The 16,329-nt window shown below is 52.4% G+C and overlaps 1 protein-coding gene and 1 long non-coding RNA gene across 4 annotated transcripts in view; one reads left to right on the forward strand and one right to left on the reverse strand.

Moving 5' to 3' along the window:
* Window positions 1-1,424: 1,424 nt before the first annotated feature.
* On the forward strand, window positions 1,425-2,323 carry VPREB1 (V-set pre-B cell surrogate light chain 1). The gene is made up of 2 exons (XM_012466472.1): window positions 1,425-1,649; window positions 1,735-2,323. The coding sequence occupies exons 1-2, from the start codon at window positions 1,478-1,480 to the stop codon at window positions 2,124-2,126; spliced, it is 564 nt and encodes a 187-aa protein (XP_012321895.1). The 5' UTR covers window positions 1,425-1,477; the 3' UTR covers window positions 2,127-2,323.
* Window positions 2,324-7,283: 4,960 nt separating this feature from the next.
* LOC105726899 (uncharacterized) overlaps window positions 7,284-16,329 on the reverse strand; it is a 59,676-nt gene continuing 50,630 nt past the window's right edge. Inside the window, exons 4-8 of one of the 3 annotated variants that reach the window (XR_010340932.1) lie at window positions 9,782-9,975; window positions 8,889-9,012; window positions 8,588-8,757; window positions 8,198-8,323; window positions 7,284-8,113 (exon numbers count right to left, since the gene is read on the reverse strand). This is a non-coding gene — a long non-coding RNA (uncharacterized LOC105726899). Of the gene's footprint in view, window positions 8,114-8,197; window positions 8,324-8,587; window positions 9,013-9,781; window positions 9,976-16,329 lie in introns of all 3 variants that reach the window. The other 2 variants (XR_010340933.1, XR_010340931.1) reach the window with 2 other exon arrangements.

Genomic DNA, 16,329 nt, shown 5'->3' on the forward strand with positions numbered 1-16,329 from the left:
CTATCAAGTGTTTGTGAGTAACGAGTCCCAGTGCACACCCAGCTGCTCAGTGCCACCTTGCCCGCCCAGAGCCACTTCAGCCCGATCACAGGCCTGCACAGGTTCCAGGGGAGGAGACACTCCAGTTTTTGGTGAGAGAGTGAACATGTGGGATAAGAGACTTTAAGTCCCTCAAGCCTGTAATCCCAGCACTTTGGGAGGCCGAGGTGGGTGGATCACAAGGTCAAGAGATCGAGACCACCCTGGTCAACATGGTGAAACCCCGTCTCTACTTAAAAAAAAATACAAAAAATTAGCTGGGCATGGTGGTGCGTGCCTGTAGTCCCAGCTACTCGGGAGGCTGAGGCAGGAGAATTGCCTGAACCCAGGAGGCGGAGATTGCGGTGAACCGAGATCACGCCATTGCACTCCAACCTGGGTAACAAGAGCGAAACTCCGTCTCAAAAAAAAAAAAGAGACTTTAAGTCCAAATTTTCCCTTCAATTTTTAAAAAACTATTTCAGGCAGTGTGTAAGCACATCTTTAATTAATTTATTATTTTTATTCTTATTTATTTTTTGAGGCAGGGTCTCCCTCTGTTAGACAGGCTGGAGGGCAGCGGTGAGATCTTGGCTTGGTGCCCCCTCAACTTCCCAGGCTCAAGTGATCCTCCCACCTTAGCCCCCCCAAGTAGTTGGGACTGTGGGTGTGGCCACCATGCCCAGCTAATTTTTTAATTTTTTTTTTTTGTAGAGATGGGTTTTTGCCATGTGGCTCAGGCTGGACTCAAACTTCTGAGCTCAAGCAATCCTCCCACCTTGGCCGCCCAAAGTGCTGGGATTATAGGTGTGAGACACTGCATCTGGCCTCCAAATTTCCCGTTTGTAAGGACACCAGTTGTACTGACCAGACCCCACCTCTATGACCTCATTTAACCTTCATTAGTTCCTCAAAGGCCCTATCTCCAAATATAGGCACATGGGGGGTTAGGGCTGCAACCTATGGATTTGGGGGATGCAATTCAGTCCATCACAGCACCAAAGTGTGAGACAGAAGGGGGTGGGGAAGGCGCCAGGGCCCTGGGGCTTCTTTCCCAAACATGAGTCACTCTGCTTGGTTCTAGGAGGGAGAGGAGCATGGGCTGAAGGCAGTGCTGGAGTGTGGAAGGGGCAGAGAATCCCAACCCGCTCTGGGCCCCCAGTGTCTTCTGCTGTACAAAGTAGGTGTTTTTACCCGCCAAGGATGTGTCTTCCCTTCCTGGCTTACCAACTGTTTAAGCGTGGACGGAAAATTTATTTTTCTGGGGCTCAGCTTCCTCAGGGGAAAGCTGAGGTCATGCCCCCTGAGGGACCCCAACCCGAAGGCCTTCAGGGCACTGGCCCAAGTGCCTGCAGCAGGTGCTTCCGCCCTGAATGCTTCCACATGGCAAGATCAGGGCCACAAGTGCTGCCCCCAGGCTGTTCCGGTAACCGACACTGCAAACCCAAGAAAGTCTGGGATGGTAGTGGCCAGGAACAGGGCATGCCACAGTCCCCCCTCTCAGAGCAGGGAGGAGGATGCTGGGCCAGCCCTGGGGACCCCAGGCACCGTGGCCACAGGAGGCAGAGCTCTGTGGGTCTGCACCATGTCCTGCACGCCTGTCCTGCTCATGCTGCTTGTCTACTGCACAGGTGAGGAACCCCCAGAGCCCGAAGATCCCAGCCCCTTCCTTCACCCTGCCCTGTGCCCACAGCCCACTTGCTTCTTTGTCACCAGGTTGTGGTCCTCAGCTAGTGCTGTATCAGCCGCCGGCCATGTCCTCGGCACTTGGAACCACAGTCCGCCTCACCTGTACCCTAAGGAATGACTATGACATCAGCGTGTACAGCGTCTATTGGTACCAGCAGAGGCTGGGCCACCCTCCGAGGTTCCTGCTGAGATACTTCTCACAGTCAGACAAGAGCCAGGGCCCCCAGGTCCCCCCTCGCTTCTCTGGATCCAAAGATGTGGCCAGGAACAGGGGGTATTTGAGCATCTCTGAGCTTCAGCCTGAGGATGAGGCCATGTATTACTGTGCTATGGGGGCCCGGGGCTTGGAGAAAGAGGAGAGGGAGAGGAAGAGGGAGGAAGAAAAGGAACTCACTGCAGCCGGGACACATGTCCTTTGAACTGAAGACAGCCATTGACGTCAGTTCTCCAAGGGGCATGCATCCCCTTGGAGAGGATGTCATGGAAGAGGCTGGAGCCATGGCCTGAAGTGTCGAGGAGGCTGAGCTACTCAGCTTCTCCTGGTCCTGCAGTGTTGCTGTAAACCCTCATCGGAGGCTGCATTAGAGAATTAAAGCTGCTTGCGACTTTTTGCTGAGTTTGGCCTGACTTGTATGATCTCGTAGTACCAGTCTCAGGCAAAGGCCCAGGGCGCCGGGAGACTGGCAGATCACGATCTGTTCAGCTGAGGCATTGTGGTGAGTACTCACCGGAACCCCTACTCTTGTGGGCCATGGGAGGCAAGGGACTGACTAAAACACCTTGGAGGGGCATCCCTGACAAGGACAGGAACCTCTAGTGTCCTCTGACTCTGCCCAGGAGTTACAGGGTAAACAAGCTTGGAAAGCACCTGGCCTGGGCCTCTGGGGAGAACAGGAGCCGGGTGACAGGCCTAGAGCGGGCTCTCCACCTTGGTTCTATCGATGTTTTGGGCTGGACAGTTCTTGGTTGTGGGGCTGTGCTGTGCATTGTCACATGGTGAGTGGCATCTGTGGCCTCTACCCACCAGATGCCCCCTGCCCAGTTGTGACAAACAAAAAACATCTCTGGACTTTACCAAATGTCCCCAGGTCGCAAACTCAGCCTGACTGTGAACCACTGGTCTAGATGAGCAAGTAAATGCATTAACTTCTTTGCACAAGAGAGTGGCAGGTGCTGGCAAACATGTTTTTTTCTTCCTTTTTAAAGAGACAAAGTCTTGCTCTGTAGTCCAAGCTGGAGTGCAGTGGTGCATTCATAGCTCACTGCAGCCTCACACTCCTGAGCTCAAGTGATTCTCCTGTATCAGCCTCCTGAGCAGCTGAGACGACAGGTGTGTACCACCATGCTCAGCTATTTATTAAATTTTGTTTTTGGAGATATAAATATCTCAGTATGCTGCCCAAGCTGATCTCAAACTCCTGAGCTCAAGTGATCCTCCTGCTTGGGCCTCCTAAAGTGCTGGAATTAGAGGTGTGAGCCACGGCACCCAACCCATTTTCTATAAAGAGCCAGATGGTAAATATTTTTGGCTTTGCTGGCTATGCGATCTCTGTCACAATTGCTCAGTTTTGTCCTTGTAGCAAGAAAGCAGCCACAGACAATATGTGAACAAACGTGTGGCTGTGTTCCTATTAAAATGTATTTAAAGAAACAGGTGGGGCTGTACTGGGCTGCGTATGGCACTCAGGCTGTAGTGTGCTGAGCCCTGCTCGGGAGCACTCCAGCTCTTGACTCCAGGTTTTAAGTAGCTCATGACTGGTGGGATGATCAGAGTCTCTCTTATCTCCTCCTGCCTGTGACTCCAGGCAGGAGCTTCAGGACCCATGGAGGGAACTAGAGGAATAAAGGACGTGGTCTCACTGAGACTGTGTTGGACTGGCTGGGTGAAGTAGAAATGCGGAGCTTCCTGCAGCCCTGGCCCATAGTAGGGCCCCCTGAGCCTGTGGGTAGAAAGTCTGAGTGTGTTTTGCAGAGAGGGACTCTCTACATTGGGTGTCCACACAACCTGTAGACATGCCTCACTCAGAGAGGTGCCAGGCAAGGCAAACCACCTCCCTTGTGACCCCAACTTGGCTTAGAACATGCATTCAACACAGCTAAAGAGATCCTGATGCATCTCCCCAGAGAGGTGAACGCATGTCAATATCAGCCTTCCATGTGTGGTCATGAGTCCTCTCTTGTTAAACAGTGGTCTCTAGAACTTTGAGGTCAGGAGTTCAGGACCAGCCTGACCAACATGGCGAAATCGTCTCTACTGAAAATACAAAACTAGCCAGGTGTGGTGGCACATGCCTGTAATCCCAGCTACTCACAAGGCCGAGGCAGGAGAATCACCTGAACCCAGGAGGCAGAGGTTGCAGTGAGCTGAGATTATGCCACTGCATTCCAGCCTGGGTGACAGAATGAGACTCAATCTCAAAAAAAAGAAAAAAAAAAGAAAAAGAAAAGAAAAGAAACAGTGATTTCTGGGCATCTGCTTCCCCAAATGCACTGGGTTCTTCCTGCATCAGGCTTTTACCCCTGGGCCAGGCCCACATTTTAAAACATTTATTATTTATTTGTTTATGATTCTATTTTAGAGACAGGATCTTGCTATGCTGTCCAGGCTGGACTGCTGTGGCTAGGTTCAATCACGATGCTCTACAGCCTATTTGGGCGCGAGCGATCCTCTCACCTCAGCCTCCTGAGTAGCCGGACTACACGTGTGAGTCACGGCACCTGGTCTAGGCCCACAGTTTTAAAGGCCAGCTAGATGGTTCCAGAGGAACTCTGTCTTCTGCTTATAGCCTGCCCCTCTCTTGTTTTCATCCTCCATGATTCTGGAATTCCATGCTACAACAAGAAATCTAGAAAGCAGGGAGCTGAGCTGGACTCCGCTGTCACCCTCACGCCCCTGCCCCATCAGCTCAATGGAGGATGTGACCTGGAACTCAGGCTTCAGGTCAGACCGGGCATGAGTCTTAGCTCTGGAGGAATCACTTGAAATCTAAGTCAAAATTTCCAATGTTGTATGTAAAAGTAATAATCATAGAACGGATTAACTTACATAAAAACTTTTTATCTGGCCTTGCGTGGTGGCTCATGCCTGTAATTACAGCACTTTGGGAGATCGAGGTGAGCAGACCACCTGAGGTCAGGAGTTCGAGATCAGCCTGGACAATGCGGTCAAACCCTGTCTCTACTAAAAATACAAAAATTAGCTGGGCATAGTGGTGGGTGCCTGTAATCCCAGCTACTCAGGAGGCTGAGGCAGGAGAGGGTGCACTGAGCTGAGATTGCACCACTGCACTCCAGCCTGGGTGACAGAGTGAGGCTCTGTCTCAAAAAAAAAAAAAGTTTTTATCCATCATAAGTGCTGAACAAAATAGTAGTATTATGATTTCCCCATCAGTCACCTGCCTGGCCTTTTTTCTTGTCAAATCCCTTCCTTTAGTCTGAGTCGTTGCTCTGGTCTCCTTCCCATCTATCCTCCTGCTGCATGCAGCCTGTACCCACCACTCCTCATCTTTGTTGCTCCTAGATCCAGCCTTGCCTGCACTCCTTCTCTCTAACCCTTTATTGTCTCCCACACTCTAAGGAACATATGCAAGCCACATCTGTAATTCCCAATTTTCTAGTGGCTATATTATTGTTAAAAAGTAAAAACAATTAGGTAAAATGATTTTTAATGATATATTTTATTTAACACAATATATCCCCAATATTACCAATTCAACCTACAATCAATATAAAAATTAGTTACTAGATAATTTAAACTTGTTTTTCTTTTTTTAATTCAGTCTTCAAAATCTGGTATGTATTTTATACTCATGTCTCGGATAATTGGACCAGCCAAGTGGTCCAGAGCTGCATGCGGCTTGTGAAGAGATAGCGTGGGTTGAAGGGTTGCAATTCAGCCTCCTTCCCATGACACAGCGTTTGAAGGCTGGCTCAGGCTCGGTCCCAAGTCCTGTTTCTCGTGCACCTTCTCCCTGTGTTTCAAGCCAACTGCAATTGACCAAACACCCGAGTCTCTTAGTTGCTTCCAAACATTTGTCCAAACTGTTTCCTGCCAGGACTTCCTGTCCCTTTGTGGTGGCCTGCAGCTGGCTGCACTGACTCAGGGCTCCACAACTGTCTTAAATCTCACTCCCTGGGCAAGACTCCCCTGAGTTCTTCATGCAGTTATCAACTTCCTCCACTGTACAAACAGCAGGTTTTCCTAACTATATTTAGCATCTGCTGTACAGTTCAAAATTTATTTAGCAAAGCTTCCTCCCCTACTAATCTGCAGATTCTCAGTGGACAGGATCTACTCAACCCACTGATGTGCCTGATAACCACTTGGCAATTAGAGAGTTGAATGAACAAATGTTGAATGAATGTGTAACTGAATGAATTCTCAGGTTCCAAATACCCTGCCATTCTGGGATCCCATCAGGTGGCTGGGGTCACAATTGTGATTCTCTAAGAAGGGAGAACCAGCCCAGACCTTCTCTGTCACACTAGTGACTGGCCACATTTCCTCTCCTTTCTCTCTCTCTCTCCCTCACCCCTTTCATGCATGACAATAATGATAAAATCCGCCTGGTCAACCCAACTACAACTTTCGGCCTCATCCCCATCCCTCCCTCAGCTTCTGACCAGGGCCACAGTCACCCTGTGAGTTCTTCCTCTTAAACTTCTGTCACTTACTTCCTCCTCCGTATCCCCTAGACCAGCCCCTATCCCCCCGGCTTGCTCTGCTGCCTTTTGGCTCTTTGTTGAACCCAAGACCAGGGATGTCCTTCTAAAGAGTCAGTTCCTTCCATCCGGCCTCCTTTTCACAATGTCTATCAACCCCAGATAAGGAAACAACCTAACCCCTCACTGTGACACATAAGGATATCTGCGCTCTGGATGCAAACGATCTTACCCAACTTTCCACTCCCACTTCACGTGCTCAAGTCCACTCTTAGCGGTATATTTTGCCATCCTCACTAAGCCATTTAAAGGGTGCGATTATCACCCCAAATTCCCTCTCTCTTCTTGGACTATGATATGCTTTCTTTGCCCCCAGCAGGACCCCACTCTCCACTCACACACCCAGGTTACAGTCGCCTCCTTTCCTGGCCCCCGTGGAAGGAGCTGCTCAGGCCTTTGCTCCCAGAACCCTCTGCATTCCCCGCTCCCTGCAGCCTCCTTAACTTGGACGGTCATCATATTTCCCAGGTGTCCCACGTGTCCTCCTAGGAATGCAGAAGTCCTCTGTGGAAAGGCTGTTTATTAATATTAGTTACTTTGGTCTGGGCACAGTGGCTTATGCCTATAATCCCAGCACTTTGGGAGTCTGAGGCAGGTGGATCACTTGAGGTCAGAAGTTCAAGATCAGCCTAGCCAACATGGTGAAATCTCATTCCTACTAAAAATACAAAACTTAGCTGGGCATGGTGGCATACACCTGTACTCCCAGCTACTTGGGAAGCCGAGGCACAAGAATCACTTGAACCTGGGAGGTGGAGGTTGCAGTGAGCCAAGATCACACCATGGAACTCCAGTTGGGGTGACAGAGCAAGACTTCATCTCAAAAAAAAAAAAAAAAAAATCTGTTACCTTGAGACAGAACAGGGGTGTGGCCATGGATGCTGTGGACCAACAGTAACCAGGCTGTCCGGTGACTCCACTCACAAGACTCCCACTGAAAGACTCCAAGGTGGCCAGTGAGCAGACAGGCCCACTGTGGGTCTGTCTCAGGGTCTGCACAGCGGGTACCCACAGTGGAGCCTGTGTTTGCTGCTGGGACTCATTGTCAGATCTACTCTTCTGGGGAATATCAGGTGCTCATAATGCAAGTTCCTCCAGGGCTAGACTTGTCAGAGCCTCTAGGAGGGGTGACTGCAAAAGATCCAGAGAGAAGAGGGGAGGCTTCTGTCTCACTTCCCCTGGGGTCTAGAGCACCGTGTACGCATCCCCGAGTTAGTGGAGGCATCTTTAGATCCAGAGAAGCAGCTGGGGATCCTGGAGCCCTGGTTGCTTCTCTGAGTCTGACTTAAAACTCATGAGCTATCTCCTGGCTTGTGCTGGTATCCACGTTATCACAGTCACCAACACTGAGGCCACTGCTCAGGGTGCGGGAGAGTCTGGCAGATGCTCCCAGAGATGCAGAGGAGGAGGTAACTGAGTCAGCACATGCTGGGAGAGGGAACCTGCAGACACAGACACTCGTGGGTGCTGGGGCGAGACCGAGATTATGTGTCTTGATGGTCAGAACCACAGGAGCTAACACAATCTAAGGAGGTAACCCTGGACTCCTGAAGCCTGTACTCACCTGTGCAGTGAGAATGGAGCACGAGGGGGAGAGGGGTCCAGGCCATGGTAAACACTGCCTCTGAGGCCACAGAGGGCTGGTGGTCCTGGCTTCTTTTATCTTTTTATCTTCTCCACTGTCCTGAAAAGGGAGGGGCCGTTCACACAAATTTGTTTTGCCTACTAGTGATTTCTGCTCCACCCTGAGAATCGGTTGAGATCTGACCTTGGTCTGAGGTGTGAGACTCAGAGTTGGCCCCACGGGAGAGATGAGGGAGGAATTAGCTGCTGGTACCTTCCACAGACCGGTGAGCAGAAGCCTTTGCCTAGCCTGGGAGCACACAGCTGCAGCCTGAAGACAAGGCTATTATTGTAACATACAGAATGACGTCACTATGCTTACACAGTGCTCTAGATCCAAGGGGAAGTGAGACAGAAGCCTCCCCTCTTCTCTCTGGATCTTTTGCAGTCACCCCTGCTAGAGGCTCTGACACGTCTAGCCCAGAGATGACTTCTATTGTGAGCACCTGATATTCCCCAAAAGAGTACATCTGACAATGTATGCTCTCTTTTTCAGTTCAACTTACGGGATGATCCATGGGTTTTTCTTTCTCACCTCATTGATGTTTCTGCTGGCAGAAATCCTTTGCTCAGAGATGAAAACTTCTCAGTAGAGATGTTGGAGCCATCAAGAGACTGATGCCAGCCATGCCTCACTCAAAGTCCAGGAGTGACTCACAATGCTGGCTGGGGCTTCAGTTTGGGTTTTTATGACACAATGTCCATCTGTAGAAATGAATTGTATTATATACACTAGCCATGAACCATCAAATATTACAAAATAAAAGCAATACCATTTATAATAGCACCAATAGGACATGCTTAAGGACAAACAGCAAAACAGAAAGTCTTGTAACCTGAAAACTGTAACAAAGCGTAAGATAATAGATACTATATTCCCAGTTGGTGTTTCCAAACACTCAATGTGGTGAAGATGATAAATCTTCCCAATTTGTTTGATAGATTCACTGCAAGGCTTTCCTGTAAAATAAGTTTGCAGTTAATAGGTAGAAATTTAAGCAAATAAATAAAAATATAAGAAAGGATGTCAAGGAAACATAGCTCTGGTATGTTAGCCCCAAACTTTGAGCTCTGACTCAAGGGAGGTAGGCTGTGGTCAAGTGAGTCCCTCACCCCTGACTTCAACGTCTTTTAGGTTCTCATTTCCAGGCTGGGCTGAGTCATCCATCCACGATGTTGGCTCAGAGCTCAGGAACATCCTCATCTGCCTCAGGAAGGCAGCAGCATTGAGACAAACAGTGTGGTCTGGCGGCAAAAGTCTCCAGGCAGAAGTCCTGGAAATGTGGGCCCTGGGAGTTTAACCCTCAGAGGCACTAGGGGTGGAAGTTCTGGCTACAGATCTCCTCTGGCCATCCTCCTGGGACAGCCCCACCCAGCCAGGCCCTGGCCTCTGCCTTGTGCCTCCTCCCTTCATCCCCACGCATGTGGGAGACTGCAAAGGAGGTGGCCACAGTCCCTCCCCTGCAGAGCTGCTCAAACGGGAAAGAGGCAACTGAGAATGGTGAGATTGAACAGATACATTTTCAGTGTAATGCAGTTGGGTTCCTCACAGTGACTGGGTTATAAAGAACCTCATGAATGAAGGAAATCTGAAATTTGAGTAATGAAACTGAAAAGAAGAAAAAGCAAGCTGCTTATAGCTTTCTTCCTCCACCCACTCCCTTCACAGTCCAGTTTCTCCCAGGACCTCTGTGGTTGGGGCCACATTAACTGTGGAGCCTCCTCTTACCTGCCCAGAGTGGGTGAGCTGCTACGGGTCCCCCTGGAAGCAACCAGGAGCTCCATGGGCAACACTCAGCATCAGTTGGTGACTGCGGGGGCACGATTCCTGGGAAAGACAGAGTAACCCCGGGGCACAGTGTCCCGCTGCTTCTCCTCTCCTGAGAGCCAGGGATGGGGGCTGGCCTGTGGCGGGCATATCATCTGTGTGTGTTGAATAACAGTTGAAAAAGTGAAAGATGGGACAGGTGCCTTGGGCAGGCTCCAGGATTAACTGATCTGGTGGCTGCGTCCCACTGCAGGGCCCTACAGGGACAGAGGTTTTGTGGAGAGGCCCGAGACATGGGAAGTAGAGCCTGAGGATCGTCCGGGACACCCATCTGGGCTCCACTCACAGGTGCACACACAGGGGCTCAGGGAGGTCTTGTCTGAGCCCTGAGTGTGAGGCAGCGCCTGGTCACTAGGGGGAGGCAAACTCTGTGAAACCAAATGGACCTGCGCTCTCGCTCTGAGCCCTGGCCTTGATAAACCCCAGCCTTGGGAGGGAGATTTGCAGGGAGGGCGATGTCCTGCCCAGTCCTGTGCTAAGGGGATAAGAGGCTGGGGCCCAGGTTCAGCTGAGGGCTCAGCATTGCGGCATCTCCACCATGGCCTGGACCCCTCTGCTCCTCACCCTCCTCACAGATCAGGGTGTGCAGTGATCAGTGCCTTAAAAGAAAACCCAACCTCCCAGACCTCAGACCCCCACCCCTGCTCTTTCTCCTCCAAAAGCTCATCGCTTGCCGCCACCTGGAGCCCTAATGGCTGCCTGTGTTTCCAGGGTCCCTCTCCCAGCCTGTGCCTCTGCCTCCCCAGGAGCATCAGTGACCTGCACCCTGAGCAGTGGCTACGGTGGTTATGCTGGGGCCTGACACCAGCAGAGCCCAGAGCCCTGGTTCATGATGAACATGGTTGCTGGGATCCAGGAGGGACAGGATCCCTGCTGGCTTCTCAGGCTCAGGCCTGGTTGTATACCTGACCGCCCAGAACACCCAGGAAGAAGCCGAGAGTGAGCCACACTGTGGGGAGACCATGGCAGTGGGAGCAGCCCTGTCTCACCCACAGGGACACATGCAGAGGGGAGCGAGGCAAACCCCTCCCGGCCCACCTGCCCTGTGCCCTCTTCCCTCCCACCACTGACTCTCAGCTCAGAGGGGGGTTATCCCAATCCTGCTTGAGAGTTTCCACCTTTCTAGACATTTTGGGAATTTAACTCACAGCAAATGTTGCCCTTTGTGCAAGTATTTTTCAGGAGTTTTTGAAGCATTTGGGTCTGCACATGGACATGTGGGGCTGCTGCTCCTCACCCATCCCCTGATGGAATTTTAGTTTCCAGGTTGCAGAACTGCTCACAGGGGCACTCACAGGACAATCACTGACACCTCCTCCTGCTCCCTTTGTCCATAGTCAACATCTGTGAGCTTCCCACACAGTGACAGAAACGAAGTTTCCTGGAGACCCAAGACCTTGACCCTGACCTACAGGGTCAACTGTGCTCATGGTCCACCTGGATCTAAGGGCTTTCTTGAGTTCCGTGACTAACCATCGTGAATTACCAAACCCCAGGTGTTCATGGGAATGCCTGAATTTGCAGCGTGTCTGTCCTAAGTGTGGTTCACCTGAAACCCTTAAACTTAGAGCCGGAGTGTCCACCTCCCACCATCTCATGCACATGGAACTCACAGTGCAGTAGGTGCCTGACTGCGACGGGTGGGGGAAGGGAGGAAGGGGGGAGGGAGAGAGAAGGGGGAGTTGTCCCATACTGGAGGATCTGCACCTGCTCAGTACCTGAGGCTTTGGGAGACGCCCTCTGCTCTCCAGAGTGAATTTGCTCACATGTGGGGAGAAAGCTTTGGGATAACCACTCTGCATTGCTTTTCTGACACTAACTACCTTAATTGAGGTCAAAGTTCACAAGATAAGGGAATAGCCCTTCACAGCATTGCCCCCAGTTCACACTCCAGCCCTAAGTTTAAGGGTTCCAGGCAAACCACACTTAGGACAGACAGGGGGCAAATTCAGGTGTTCCCACAAACACCTCAGGTTTGACAATTCACGATGGTGAGTCACGGAACTCAAGAAAGCCCTTAGATTACAATTTTATTATAAAGGATATAAATCAGGATGAGTCCATTGAGGAAACACCGGGAGTCAGGGCCAGGGGCTAGTGACACGGAGCTTATGTGTCCTCAGGATGCATCCCCTCCTGTGCACTGATGTGGGAGCACCGTGCATGGAAACGCACCAAGACGGCAGTGTCCAGAGCACTCAGGGTTTACTACAGAGAAATGACTGATTGAATTGAACTCAATCTCCAGCCCCACTCAACCCCCCGAAGGTCAGGAGGATGGAGTTGTATCAGTGGCTCAGAGCCCCAACTCTTTAGGGACCCAGGTTTTCTTTCCTACATGGCCACCCCACTTCCTGAATCAGTTAGGGGCCTACCATGAGTCACCTTGCTCTCATAAACTCAGGTGTGGTACTGGAAAAATTGGAGGATTGAGAGGTTACCTTCTAGGAGCCAGGACAAAAGTCAGACTTGTCTTAGCATAAAGCAGAGTCTTCACAACACACACCCTACTGGTTAAAGCATGTGTGATTTTTTTTTTTTTTTTTTTGAGACACAGTTTCACTCTGTCGCCCAGGCTGGAATGCAGTGGTGCAATCTCGGCTCACTGCAACCTCCACCTCCTGGGTTCAAGCAATTTTTCTGCCTCAGCCTCCCAAGTAGCTGGGACTACATGTGCACGCCATCATGTCCGACTAATTTTTTTTGTATTATTAATAGAGACGGGGTCCTGCCATGTTGGGCAGGCTGGTTTTGAACTCCTGACCTCAAGTGATCTGCCTGCCTTGGCCTCTCAAACATGTGGATGTTTAGGTTATGACATGCCCCCTGCTGTGAATGGCTGTCACGGCCTAGGCCTGGGAATGAAGCCAGGATGGAATGAGGATGGTGAGAGGATGCAGGGTTGTCAGGACCAAGTTCAGGCTCCATGTCTGCAGGACTAGACTTTGGGTGTCTCACTCACCACCCAGAGGAGACTGGGGTATTACAGAAAATTCAGGTCAGCCATCCCGCATGGAGTCAGACGTCTCAGGTAGTGAGCAAGAAAGCCCAAATCTAGTCAGTAGGTGTCCAGGAGCGGGCAGGCCTCCTGCCAGCATTGGCCATATGTTTATGGTTCCCATTAAGAGTAAGGCATGCCGGGCGCGGTGCTTGCCTCACTAACCCGGAGGGTGGGTGTCTGTGTCCTGAGGCTGAGCAGGGGGAGCTGGCCTCGGGACAGGATGTGCATGGGTGTGGAGCAGGAAGTTCCTGGAATGATGGGCAAGAGGGAGCAGGTCACTGGGGGCAGGTCCAAATCCTGGGGGCTCCGTTTGGATAGCAGAGGCCTCGGGCAGGTCCGCCCAGCACATAGACACCCCTCCCTGGCCCCTTCGCTAGGATGACAGTGGAGGTCCATCCCCAAGTGATGGTGAGGACAATCCTGACACAGAGACCCCAGCCCAGCCGGCAGGGGAAGGGGAGCCCCCAAGGGCCCTGTATGTTGGGGTCTGTCCCACCAGGTGGCCCTCCATGGTGCCCAGCAGCAGCCCTGCTTGCAGACCCTCTTCTGTTTTCATTGTTAAAACGTATTCAATGAGGCCGGGTGCGGTGGCTCACGCCTGTAATCCTAGCACTTTGGGAGGCCGAGGTGGGTGGATCACCTGAGGTCAGGAGTTCAAGACCAGCCTGGCCATCATGGTGAAATCCTATCTTTATAAAACAAAAAAAAATAAAAAATAAAAAATAAAAAAGTATTCAATGAAAAATGACCCTTGCTAAAGCACCGTACTATTCAGGACCATCTCACCAGGTGTAAGGGACCATGGCGATAAGACTCTGCAGTCGGGGAGAGAGACTGGGCTCAATTCCGAAGACAGCACGGGCAAGTGGGAAGTGACAGTCAAGGAGCAGGGTGGGGGACAGTGCATGGAAAGTGACTAAAAGGAAAGAAACTTCAGCGGCCGGAGATTCTGGCTAAACTCCCCTAACAGGATTCTTGCTGAAGGCGGGCCAAGACAGTCAGACCGCACCTGGGGGACATCTGACATTCTTGATCAGATGTCAAGGATGGGGGCTTCTCGCTAAACTGACTTTGCAGGATTCTTGCTAAAACTGGAGTTTATAAGGAAGTGCTCAGATGTGCCTAGGAGAAGCCTCAGGAGCCTAAATAAAGTTTGACCAAGCAGAGACTCTGTGTCACCAGCTGTGATGAGAGTGAGGCCCAGAGTGGGTCAGGGCTTACCTGCCCCAGGTTGTGCATTTAGGAGGGGTCCGTCAGGAGTCCAGAGTTTTCCCACTGGGGGCTGAGTCTGGGGCCCTCAGGGCACATACAGATGCTGGCAGGCCCCACACTCCACACAGGGCAGGCTGGGATGCCGGGGCCCGTGGCACAGACTGGTCAGAACCATCCCAGGCCAGGCGTTGTTTGCAGCGAGAGCTGAGGCTGCTGATGCCAGGAACATACAAACCAGGTTATTACCAGGTAATGAGCTCATTACCCACGTCAGGCAAGGCCACTACTGGGTAGAGTTGGCCTCCTGCGGAGCCACCTGCCCTGGGATGGGTCCCAGAGATCTGGCTAGCGAATGCCACAGGAGGCCAGGGCACAGTGCCAGGGCACAGTGGGCAGGGCAGGGGTATTCAGGGGCAAGGTGTGCCTGAGTCCCCAAAGGAAGTCCCAGACCCCTGCCGTAAGACCTGGAGCAAGTCATTCTCCTCTCTGAGCTCTCAAAAAAAAGGTCACCTCAGGGCTCTGGGAGACAAGATCTCTTAGAGTAGACTAAGCTGACCGCTGCCGTGGTCATACACATCCTCCCAGCCAGCCGCTGGTCCTGACAGATGAGGAAACTGAAGCTAGGCGTTTCACGAGGCCGCTGAACCCAGAACCCAGTACCCAGTGTCCTGAGCGAAGTTCAAGCCGGCCCTGCCAGCTTATGTCTACAGAAGCCCCACTATGCAGCCTGCACTCCAGGGATCTGAAAGGACCATCACCTTCCCTTCTACAAGTCCGAGCATAGCAGTTCTGCCCCAGCCAGGCCAACCTCCTTCCTCCTCCAAAGGCCCAGCAGCTGCTCCCAGAGCAAGCAGTGCAGTCACAGCAAAGGACGGACAGGTGTCCTGTTCTCTGTGGTCTGAGCAGAGGGCCAGGGGCCATGACCAGACCCTTGGCCCACATGGCCCCTCCAGGATCAGTTCCAGGATGAGCCTTCCTATCCCAACCAGCATGGCCGGGCCCTCAGCGTGGATCAGACAACCTGCTGGATGCTCCTGTTCCCTGCTCCTCCCGAATCTCCCGCCACCTTTAGGAGGCAGCTCCAAGACCCTGCCACCTCCCTAGCTTACCTCTCAAGCCCCTGCCGCGTGTGCCCCTTCCCACACAGACCCCAGAGCCAGCTTCAACGACTCTGCCTGCATCTCTACCTTCACTCTGATCACACCCTCTGCCTCTGCCCTAACCCTGCTGGGTCCCTGCAGCAGCCCTTGGAGGCCCCAGAGCCCCCTCCCACACGCAGAGCTGGCCTGGCCCTGCCGCCTGAGCGCTCTGCTGGCTCCCAGCTACCCTTGGGCTCTGGGACATAGAACCTCCAGCCGAGGTGGCTGCCAGGGTTTATTTAACAGCCATAGAGCACAAAAGTGATGACAATTAAGTCACATGGAGAGACGGCCCCATTGGGACCCCTGGTCAAGTTAGGCAGAGCCCTGGAGTTTCCTCTGACCCCCCACTGTGAATGTATTACTGAGTGGCAAGGTAGCTAGTCGCTCACCCAGCCTGCACGCCTGAATGCACAGAGCTACAGCCTGGGCCCAGGGACAGCCCTGGGAGTTGGTGGCTTCCCACAGGCACAGCCAGTCTTCCTGCCCCCACCGTGCCTGGCCCCTGGCCCAAAGCACACTGAGGGGGACAGGAGGGGAAGGAGCAGGCCCTTCCCGGGAGCCGCAGTCAGCTCCTCTATGCCGGGGCAGCTGGGGCTGGCTGGATTTGAGGAGCTTCCCAGAGGAACTGGAGAGCAGACCTGTGTACAGGCCCCACCCTGCCACTCTGCCACGCTCCCTGAGGGACAGCCCCCACGCCATCTCCTCTCTGCCAGTCCCCGGTGTCCACCCCAGCCCCACCGCTGCTGAAGCTCAGGCCAGGGTCCCCAACACCTACTTCACGGCCATCACTGCACTTGAGCTCGGGGGCTCAGGGTTGTGCTGACACACCTGCACGCCCGCCCCTCACCAACACCTCTGCAGTCCTCCTCAGGGCCCAGCAGGGTCCCTGGGACACCGCTCCCATTCTGCGCTTGCTCCCACCAACCCATCTTCTCCATGCCCATGACTTTGGGACCCTCTGCCACAAGAGCCAGCCCCCACATCTGTAGCCCCTGCAGGAACAAGCCCTAATCTGGACTCATTGCAAAGGCTCACCTTATCTTCCAGCCTGTCCATAAACCTCCAGGCAGAGATCACAAAAGTAGCAGCTCTTT

This window comes from Aotus nancymaae, unplaced genomic scaffold (genome assembly GCF_030222135.1).
Source record: "Aotus nancymaae isolate 86718 unplaced genomic scaffold, 86718_ANA_hifiasm-v0.15.2.pri h1tg000210l, whole genome shotgun sequence".
NCBI classification, from domain to species: domain Eukaryota; kingdom Metazoa; phylum Chordata; class Mammalia; order Primates; family Aotidae; genus Aotus; species Aotus nancymaae.